This window comes from Oncorhynchus kisutch, linkage group LG13, assembly GCF_002021735.2.
Source record: "Oncorhynchus kisutch isolate 150728-3 linkage group LG13, Okis_V2, whole genome shotgun sequence".
NCBI classification, from domain to species: Eukaryota; Metazoa; Chordata; class Actinopteri; order Salmoniformes; family Salmonidae; genus Oncorhynchus; species Oncorhynchus kisutch.
Window position 1 is genome coordinate 66,204,052 of NC_034186.2, and position 11,339 is coordinate 66,215,390.

The window sequence follows — 11,339 nt, forward strand, 5'->3', positions numbered from 1 at the left end:
GAAAACTAGAATGTTATTTGGCCCTAAACAGTGAGTACACTGGCATAATACCTGACCACTGTGACTGACCCAAATTTAAGGAAACCTTTGACTATGTACAGACTCAGTGAGAATAGCCTTGCTATTGAAAATGACTGCCATAGACAGACCTGGCTCTCAAGAGAAGACAGGCTATGTGCACACTGCCCAAAAAATGAGGTAGAAACTGAGCTGCTCTTCCTAACCTCCCGCCAAATGTATGACCATATTAGGGACACAATATTTCCCTCAGATTACACAGACCCACAAAGAATTTGAAAACAAACCCAATTTCAAGAAACTCTCATATCTACTGGGTGAAATACCATAGTGTGTCATCACAGCAGAAAGATTTGTGACCTGTTGCCACAAGAAGAAGGCAACCAGTGAAGAGGACTGCCTTAACTAACATCCACATCTTTGGTGCCCAGGGAACAGTGGGTTAACTGCCTTGCTCAGGGGTTGAAATTTTTTTTTTTTACTTTGTCAGCTCAGGGATTTGATCTATCAACCTTTTGGTTACTGGCCCAGCACTCTAACCACTAGGCCATCTGCCACCACATCATTGTAATTACAACCCATGTTTATATTTATTTAGTTTACCTTTTGTACTTTAACTATTTGCACATAATATGACATTTGAAATGTCTTTATTCCTTTGGAACATTTGGAAGTGTAATGTTTACTGTTTAATTTATATTGTTTATTTCACTTTTGTTTATTATCCACAACACAATTAACACTCAAACAAACAAAAACATGGTTAAACATCTATCCAACAAACAGGACGAAACTGTTCGGAAAAATGGAATCCACAAAATATTCACACACCATAAACAGAAAAACATAGATAAACTAACATAGACAACCCACCCAACCCACGCCTTGACCATGCTAAAACAAAAGACAAAACAAAGGAACTAAGGTCAGAACGTGACACCTCCACAGTAACTAAACACAACAATCTCTGAATAACCCATATGCTCATAAACAGATCAATGTTATTAACCAGTTTGTAATAGGCAAACTCAACCCTCAGTCTTGCTGCCAGCATGCCCACCACGTCCACAGACCCCTGTCCTCGAATACTGCCTTTTTGTGTCTTCCAAATTGCTAATTTAACTTACTAGTTAAGTAAGAGAACTACACCTCTTCAACTAAACCTGCACATTGGCCCAAATATAAACATTTGGGAAGAGAAAACCTTTCCCAGAGCTGAGAACCAGCTAGTGATCAGGTCAATCATCCTGACCAACCTGGAACACTGTAAAAACAGATGTGCCAGAGTTTCAGAACAGATACCCCTCCCCAGGGCAGCAGGGTAGCCTAGTGGTTAGCGCATTGGACAAGTAACCGGAAGGTTGCAAGTTCAAACCCCCAAGCTGACAAGGTACAAAACTGTCATTCTACCCCAGTTAACCCACTGTTGGGTTAACTGAATTTGTTCTTAACTGACTTGCCTTGTTAAATAAAGGTTCTAAAAAAACAGTAGGATCCAGGTGTGCCAGATGCATGCTGGTGGCTATACTGTAGCTCCATGTATTATCCTCCATTGGAGGTCAGCTGTCCTCTTGTCAATAGACAGTTTATATAAAGACCACCAACAGTCTTTTGGGGAGGCACCTAACCAAACACACCCGCCCACCTCGTTGATTTTACCCCTTTCCAGGGAAGAAGCATGGGACACTTTTACACATATTATGTACATGGCCTTCCTTCCCACCGCCTTGAACTCCCCCAGTTCCGGGGTATCGAAAGAAAACAGCATCCCCACATCCTCCTCTAATGCACATCCGCATCAGATGACCCAGCTTGGTACATCCCACACCTAACAGGCATGAACGTAGGCTGGCTGAACCCATAGCATGGGACTGGAAGACAGTGTAATAAAAAAGGCTCTTCAAAAAGCCAAGTCCCTGGTGGCGTGCCGGCCTTACGGGACTTAGCGAAATTCTCCAAGCCTGCATAACAGACTCATAGAATGGAGTCAGACCAGACAAATAACCCCCCTCTACAGTTAAGAGGAAATGGTGCTTGTCTCAGCCCAAACAGCCTGTTGTCCTCATCAATGTGTAGGCTGTATTGACCCAGCTAGAACTGTCACTGTACAACCGTCTCTGGGTTGCTTGAAGCCGGAAAGCCATGATTCCAGAGGAAATGTCCACCAGGCCTTGCCCACCCTCATGCAGTGGCAGGTACAGGGCTGCAGTTTTAATCCAATGTTGTCCAGACCAGAAGAAGAAATTGACAAGTGTCCTCTGAAGCTCTTGTATCAGCGACTGTAACATCATTAGCCTGTGCCACAGGGTAGAAGCAGCTAGGTTATTGGCTATTAGCACCCTTTCCCTATAAGACAGCTGCGGTAGCACCCAGTTCCACCTAGACAATCAGGTACACACCTTCTTCAATAAACCCTCTGTTATTTTTTTAAAGACACCAGAGCCTAGAAAAAAAACAAAGTCTTCGTCCCATCTCTGCTCCACTGGAGCCCCCCCTGGTAACCGTGGAGCGGACCCTATCTGAAGCCCCCCTGGTAACCGTGGAGCAGACCCTATCTGAAGCCCCCCTGGTAACCGTGGAGCGGACCCTATCTGAAGCCCCCCTGGTAACCGTGGAGCAGACCCTATCTGAAGCCCCCCTGGTAACCGTGGAGCAGACCCTATCTGAAGCCCCCCTGGTAACCGTGGAGCAGACCCTATCTGAAGCCCCCCTGGTAACCGTGGAGCAGACCCTATCTGAAGCCCCCCTGGTGACCGTGGAGCGGACCCTATCTGAAGCTGACCTGCCCACAGCGAGTCACTCTTTTCCCAATTAACTCTAGCTGAGGAGGCTCCCTCATACTCCTTCATAGCGTTTGAGAGAACCTTAACATCCTCATCCCCTGTAAAAAGAATGATCACGTCATCAGCCTAAGCAAACAGTATTATCGTAGGACCCTTCATAACCCCTGGCACAGAGAAACCAGTAAGCCTCGCACTTAAAAAACAAAGCATTGGTTCAATTGCCGGACAATATAACTGTCCTGAAATTGGGCAGCCCTACCTAATACCCATATGGACAGGGATGGAACAGCTCAAACCACCCCCCACCTTCACCATACATGAGGCCCCAGTGTAGAGTAAACTCATTCAAGACAAAAAAAAACATCCACAAACCCAAAGGCTTTCATTGTTTTGAACAAGAACTGGTGGTCCACACGGTCAAAATCCATCTCCTGATCCAAAGAAAGCAAACCCACATTCACATCAGACAGTTTACAAATGTCTAAAACATCTCTTATTAGAAACAAGTCATCAACAATAGAGCATTCAGGTACACTGTAAGACTGGTCCTTGTGGACCAACAGCCCTAGTTATTCTTTCAACCTGTTTGAGAGACACTTAGATATAATTTTATATTCTGCACACAGCAATGCAATAGGTCGTCAGATTTTAAAAAGAGCCAAATCCACATTTTTGGCAACAATGAAAGCACAGCATGTTGACAGGATACAAGAAGAGAACCCTCATAAAAAGACTCACACACCACTTCATAAAAATCCACTCTAATAGACCCGCCAAAAGTGCTTTTAGAAATCAGTGGTAAACCATCGATGCCAGGGGCTTGGCCTGATGAGAGCTGCATAACTGCAGTGGACACCTCCTGCAGAGTTATGTCAGAGTCAAAAGCAGCTCTCTGTTCGGGGCCCAATTGAGGAAGTCCATGTAACAACTGTTCAGCACATAGAGGATCACAATTCTCCGCCTTATAGAGGGCAGAGTAGAAATCCACAGCATGTTGGCGCATCTCACCATCCTCCATGGTCACCTTCCCATCAGGGAGACGAAGGCAGACCATCTGTTTGCGTTGCAATGTCTACTGCCCTAGTTAAAAACAAAAGGCACTAGCCGCATCCATATCCTTGAGGGTAGCAAAGCGAGACCTAATCAAGGCACCCTTAACCTCTATGGGATTGTAAACAACAAGAACATTTCCCAGGACCTAGACGTCTGATATGGGAAGAAAGCTTACATTCTTGTTAGTCTAACTGCACTGTCCAATTTACAGTAGCTATTACAGTGGAAAAAAACTTTATTGTTTGAAGAGAGTGCACAACAACAAAAAACTTGTATCATGGTAACTGGTTTGATACATTCACCTCTGAAGGTAAATAATGTACTTAATGTTCAATAATCTTGCTCTGATTTGTCCTCCTGAGGGTCCCTGAGATAAAAATGTAGCAAAGTTTTGTTTGATAAAATACATTTTTATATTCAACTGTAGGACCTGAGTTCTACAGTTTGAACCCCTGCTGTGTCTGGCTCCACACCCACCCCACCCGGCCATCTAGATGTTTGAAAGTTAGTGTATAAGCTAATAATCCATCATGACATTCCTGGGAGTGTGTTAACTTACATTTTATATTACCATATCATTTTTGTATGTTCTCTATAGTTATGTACTTCAAAATGTATCAATTGACCATTTCGGCACATTTGGGCAGACTTACAAAATATTGTCCAGTATTGAAATGCTTCACTAGATCAATCTGAAACATTGCACATACATTGCCATCTAGTGGCCAAGATCTAAATTGCGCCCAAACTGCAATAATACATTCAGGCCTTTCTCTTGCATTTCAAAGATGATGGAACAAAAGAAAACAAAGCAACACATGTTTTTTTGTTTGTATTAACTTTTACCATATCTAATGTATTATAGTTTCCTACATTAATTTCACATTTTAAAAGTGCTTGCTTTCAAATGGTATCAAGAATATACATATCATTGCTTCAGGTCCTGAGCTACAGGCAGTTAGATTTGGTTATGTCACTTTAGACGAAAAATGCAAAAAAAAGGGTCTGATCTTTAAGAGGTTTTAATTAAAGGGTCTGGATACTAGTGTAAATGTGATATTTCAGTTTATTTTTCATACATTTTTAAAAATGTCTAAAAACCTGTTTTCGCTTTGTCATTATGGGGTATTGTGTGTAGATTGATGATGGATTTAAAAAAATATTATTGTTCATTTTAGAATAAGGCTGTAACGTAACAAAATGTGGAAAAAGTCACAGGTTTCTGCATACTTTCTGAATGCACTGTAAGTGTTATCCAAGTGTTAAAAGATCCAAGTGTTAAAAAACACTTGGGTATTATGAGAACATTTCCGGGAAAAGAGGTGAGTCAACAAGATCTTTCACCTTCAACAAGAAATGTTTATATTGTACTTCAGATAGAGATCAGCTGTGACTTACATTTGTGTGACTTGTCTGTCATCTTTAGCTGAAAGAAGGTGAGTCAGTCAGTGTGAATGTCTGTCAGAGATATTGGCCTGGGCTGGGAGGGGGCAGGGTTAAACATACATTAGATGAGATTAGGAGGAAGCAACAGGTGTGTTTTTACTGGAGATACTGACAGGTCACTGTGTCAGTCTGCTAGAGGAGCTTACAGAGTGAGAGACAAAGAGAGAAAGAGAGACAGGGAGAAAGTGAGGGGAAGGGAGAGCGAGAGAGACAGAGGGAGAGAGAGAGAGAGAGAGAGAGAGGGAGAGGGAGAAGGAGAGAGAGAGACGGACAGACACAGTCGGGGAGAGACCGGGAGTGTGTGAGAGAAACTGCAAAGGAGAGACACCGAAATTGAGAATTGGACAGTACCACCAGAGAGACGTGATGGAACCCATGGGTGATGTTCTCCACCTGTTAGTCATCCTGTCCTTGTTGGAGAAGGGCAATGCCAAAGTGGGAGACTTCAAAGCAGCAGGAGCCACAGCACCAGGAGATATCATCATTGGAGGGCTGTTTGCCATCCATGAGGGAGTAGAGGAATCCGCCAACCTCTCAGCACCCCATGCATCACAGTGTGCCAGGTGAGTGCCAAGATAAGATTTGTGTTGTAAAGAGAATCCCGAAGATTCTCTCTCTCTCTCTGTGGGGTGTGTGTGATTCTGTCCGCATGTATGATTAAGTGTTCGTGAGAGAGAGTTGATTTACTCTGACAGGTTTACCACAGACAGTGTGATGATCCAACTACGCCTTATGTACCTTTCACAAACACACACACACACACACACACACAAACACACACACACACACACACACACGCACAGGTTCAATATGGACGGGTTCACCCAGGCATTGGCTATGATCCACGCTGTAGAGTCGGCCAACAGATCCCCTGTCCTGACTACACTAGGGATCTCTCTGGGGTACCGTATCCACGACTCCTGCTCTGATGTCACCACCGCTCTGAGGGCCTCAGCTGACTTCACACAGGTAAAAGCTCTTTAGCCGAAACGTTTGTCAAATCAATCCACAGCAAGTATAGATGAGTGTGTGGCCTGTTTTCATTTGTATAGTTTATCTTCCATTAGCCAGCATCTCATTTAAATGGTGTACATTTTTTACTTCACAGGAGCCCACCACGGACTGTGGGGGAGGGGCCAACACCTCTAACTCTTCCCCGCCGATCATGGCCGTCATTGGGGCCTCTTCCTCTGAGATTTCCATCTCCGTTGCCCGGCAACTCAATCTAGAGCTCATCCCTCAAGTAAGCAGCCACCCCCCCCCCTCCACAGAGTGACGGTTGATGGACAGTAACAAAATAAATAACAATAAAGAACTGAGTTGTGTTGAATAAATGAAATAGACAGCAATGATGATACAGATGAATGGCCAAATCAATCCAACAGAATGTAGACAGAAATTAATTCTCTCTTCAAATCATCACAGATCAGTTACGCCTCCACCGCCATCATCCTGAGTGACAAGAAACGTTTCCCTACATTCCTGAGGACCGTACCTAGCGACCTGTACCAGACACGGGCCATGGTCCAGTTGCTTAGCGACAGCAAATGGACCTGGGTGGGTGTGGTCACAACAGATGGAGACTACGGCCGTTCTGCCCTGGACAGCTTCTTCTCCCAGGCAACCGCCTCAGGCATCTGTGTGGCCTTCAAGGAGATCCTCCCTAATTCGCTAACCAGGCCTGACGGTGAATCAGCAGTCAGACAAGTTGCCGCCACCCTCCGCCGGAACCCCAATGTCAAGGTGGTGGTGTCATTCGCCAAGCCTACTCAGATGATGTACCTATACCAGGAGCTGAGGGGTCTGGGGTCGGGGCTGGGAGAGAGGGTGTGGGTGGCCAGTGACAGCTGGTCCTCGTCCAAGGAGGTCCTGGGAAAGATGGACCTCCCAGATATTGGTCATGTGGTGGGCTTCACCTTCAAAACAGGGAACCTGGCTCATTTCCATCACTACCTGATGAATCTGAGTGACAGCAATGATGTCATAGGAAACAACTCCTTCCTAAAGGAGTTCTACTCCCTGCCAAACGGGTCGGGAGACCCCAAGGTTGTGTCCTCCTCCACAGCCGCAGCAGAGATCCTGTTAAACAACAGCTATGCGAACGTAGTCTTCAATGTGGAGATGGCTGTCAGTGCCATCGCCCATGCAGTGGCTGATATCTGCAGCAAAAAGGACTGCAAGACACCAGGCACGGTCCAACCCTGGGAGGTAGCTACTGCACAACTCCTCATGTCTACAGCACATCAGACTTTACTTATATACTGTATCTCGTCTAATATACACTGAATATAACAAACATGAGGAACACCTTCCTAAATTTGAGCCGCACCCCCACTTTTGCTCTCAGAAAAGCCTCAATTTCTCAGGGCATGGACTCTACAAGGTGTCGAAAGTGGTCTACTGTGATACTGGCCCCTGTTGACTCCAATGCTTCCCACAGTTGTGTCAAGTTGGTTGGATGTCCATTGGGTGGTGGACCACTCTTGATACACACAGGAAACTGTTGAGTGTGAAATACCCAGAAACATTGCAGTTCTTGACACCTGGCACATACTACCATATCCCATTCAAAGGCACTTAATAGCACATATACACAATCCATGTCTCAATTGTCTCAAGTCTTAAAAATCCTTCTTTAACCTGTCTACTCCCCTTCATCTACACTGATTGAAGTGGATTTAACAAGTGACATGAATAAGCGATCACAGCTTTAATCTGGATTCCATCTGGTCAATCGATGTCATGAAAAGAGCAGGTGTTCTCAATGTTTTGTATACTCAGTGTATTTTGGAAATGGCTTTGGCATGAGAACTTGTATTTCAGGTGCTTGAAGCCCTGAGAGGCAGTCGGTTTGAGCTGGAGGGGAAAAGCTACACGTTTGACCAGAAAGGAGACATCAACACGGGCTATGATGTAACCCTGTGGAGGTCTGTGAGAGGGGTCATCAACATCCATGACGTTGTAGCTGAGTACCATCCAATCAACAACAGCTTCAGCTACACCAGCGGAAACACAAAAAATATCACTAACCTGAGGGTAAGGGTTAGGTTGAGGATTAGGGATAGGGTCAAGGTTAGGGTTAGGGATAAGGTTAGGTCTCACTCTCTTTTAGTCTGTTTTCTAGGCTGCCACACAAAGGTTCAAGTACACATCCATATTAACCTATCCCACTTGACATAGAGACAAACACAAACAATCTACTTTTTCTTCCTCAAAGTGACTAAAGAAAACTAAACATACCTGTTTGAGAGACTTCTCAGCCAAACTGTACAACAAGTAAAGATGGAAATTAAATAACTTCAACTCAATGAAACAATGGGGATTGTTTGAATATGAAAACCACATACCTTCCACACACTGGGAGCACCTGTCTGTTACCACACATTCTTGTTGGATCTCAGTGATGATCTAAAAACAAAACAAAAACACAAAACTCATAATTACCAGAGCATATTGGTTGAATACTTTGAATACAGCTGGTCTATTGAACATGGTTTTAAATTGAGAGCTAGGTTAAACTGTGTCCAGGAAACTGGCCGTACATATAAAGCCGTGTTTGAATGCTACTATTAATAGATTTCAGTCACAGTTTTCTTGGGTCAGCCATTTAAATTAGTGCATTGTATCCCAATGCAGGATGTGGTGTCTGTGTGCTCAGCTAGCTGTGAACCTGGGAAGTTCAAGAAGACTGCGGAGGGTCGGCACACCTGCTGCTATGAATGCATCAACTGCACTGAGAACCACTACTCCAACAACACTGGTTAGTTCTCTTGTACTGTCTGTCTATACACACCAGTGTACTCTATCTCTCCTCAGTAAACTAGAGTTGCCCTGTTGTTCACACAATCTTCCTCCATTTCTTCAATATGTTTCCTAAGATTTCCCAACACTATCCTTATCCGAAACAGTTAGTACTAGGCAACAACAGACATATTTCTAAATGCTAAACAGGTGTTCAAGCACTATCCTCCTTTCCTCTCCAGACATGGACCAGTGTCTCTCTTGTGATACAAAGAAAGAGTGGTCCCTGGAAGGGAGCTCTGGGTGTACCCATAAGACCCTGGAGTTCTTCTCCTGGCAGGATGGTTTCGCGGTGGTGCTGCTGGCGCTGTCGGCCCTGGGCATCGTCCTGGTTCTCCTGGTGGGGGCGCTCTTTCTACACCACCACCAGACCCCCGTTGTGAAGGCTGCCGGGGGGCCTCTCTCCCAGATCATCCTGCTCTCCCTAGTGGGAAGTTTTGTTAGTGCTGTGTTCTTTGTAGGACATCCCAGCAGCCTACAATGTAAGGTATGTACGGTACACACACTTTGGGAAACACTGATGTAATGCAGTGTTCTGTGACGTTGTCTGAATGTACCAGTGTTTTTTTGTAAATTCAGGGTTTATTGTGTGTGTATTGTTCTGAACCTTTTGTACCTTTGTGGTAAGGAATTTAGTTTGTAAACGGAAAGCAAATCTAAATACAAAGAGAGAATACGGCTGTCTCATTGTCTCATCTCTTCTCATCTCATCTCATTGTCAAGGTGCGTCAGGTGCTGTTTGGACTCAGCTTCACCCTGTGTGTTTCCTGCATCCTGGTCAAGTCCCTGAAGATCCTGCTGGCCTTCCAGCTCAACCCTGACCTGAAGGACGTTCTCCGCCACCTCTACCAACCCTATGCCATCATCTGTCTCTGCGTGGCCCTACAGGTCCTCACCTGCACCCTGTGGCTGGTCCTGCAGAGCCCCCGGGAGAAGGCCACCATCTTCGCCACCACTGTGCTGGCCGAGTGTGACGAGGGCTCCCACGTGGCGTTTGGCGTGATGCTGGGCTACATCGCTGTACTGGCGCTTGTCTGTTTTGCCTGTGCGTTTAAAGGCCGCAAGCTGCCACAGAAGTACAACGAGGCCAGGTTCATCACCTTCAGCATGCTCCTCTACCTCATGTCCTGGGTAATGTTCGTGCCCGTCTATGTGACCACCTCGGGGAAGTACCTGCCAGCAGTGGAGATGGTGGTCATCCTCATCTCCAACTATGGCGTCCTCAGCTGTCATTTCTTCCCCAAGTGCTACGTCATCCTCTTCAAGAAAGAGCACAACACCAAGAGTGCCTTCATGAAGAACGTGTTTGAGTATTCCAGAAAGGGCATTACTGACTCTAGCTCTGTCTCTGAGACTTCAGTCTCTCAGACAGAAGGGAAGTGCATCAGTAACTCTTATTCCATCAGTTCACCTTCCTTCTTCATGTCTACTACACCAATAGAACCCACAGCACCTCCGAACTGTTGGTCCGTTGGCCAGGACATTCAGAGCATTGACCCTGCAACCCATTGCACCGTAGTAGACCATGGAGTGTTTTTCACAGGTCAGCTGACTCAACCACACCATCTGAGGAGAAGCATGAGCCTATGAGTGGAGTGGACCACTGTCTGGAATTTTTACGTCTTACGGTACATCACACAGTGTGTCTCTGTGATCCTCTCTTTGGTTTGACTGTTCCCATTTTGCTTAGTCTACTGGCATGTTTTTTGCCCAAGTGGGGTTGTGGATTTTACATTCAAGGCAATTTAGGTAACACTTTATTTGACACTGATATGGACATGATAAACAGGCATAAATTCTGTCATACGGTGTCATGTTAATCCAGGGGCGCAACTTTGGTTTTATAAATGGGGGGACATAATATATATGCACTCCCGGTCAAAAGTTTTCAAACAACTAATCATTCAAGGATTTTTCTTTATTTTTACTGTTCTCTACATTGTAGACTAACAGTGAAAACATCACAATTATGAAATAACACATTTAATAATTGCATTTCAATGAACAGGTGTGCCTTGTTAAAAGTTCATTTGTGGAATTTGTTTCCTTCTCAATGCGTTTGAGCCAATCAGTTGTGTTGTGACAAGGTAGGAGGGGTATACAGAAGATATCCCTATTTGGTAAAAGACCAAGTCCATATTATGGCAAGAACAGCTCAAATAAGCAAAGAGAAACAACAGTCCATCATTACTTTAAGACACGAAGGTCAGTCAACATGGAACATTTCAAGAACTTTGA

At 44.8% G+C, this 11,339-nt stretch overlaps 1 protein-coding gene across 1 annotated transcript; it reads left to right on the forward strand.

The window, feature by feature from the left end:
• Positions 1-5,386: 5,386 nt before the first annotated feature.
• On the forward strand, positions 5,387-11,044 carry LOC109901681 (G-protein coupled receptor family C group 6 member A-like). The gene is made up of 8 exons (XM_031787035.1): positions 5,387-5,863; positions 6,104-6,269; positions 6,409-6,543; positions 6,726-7,508; positions 8,124-8,336; positions 8,937-9,060; positions 9,284-9,588; positions 9,825-11,044. The coding sequence occupies exons 1-8, from the start codon at positions 5,667-5,669 to the stop codon at positions 10,689-10,691; spliced, it is 2,790 nt and encodes a 929-aa protein (XP_031642895.1). The 5' UTR covers positions 5,387-5,666; the 3' UTR covers positions 10,692-11,044.
• The last annotated feature ends 295 nt before the right edge of the window (positions 11,045-11,339 follow it).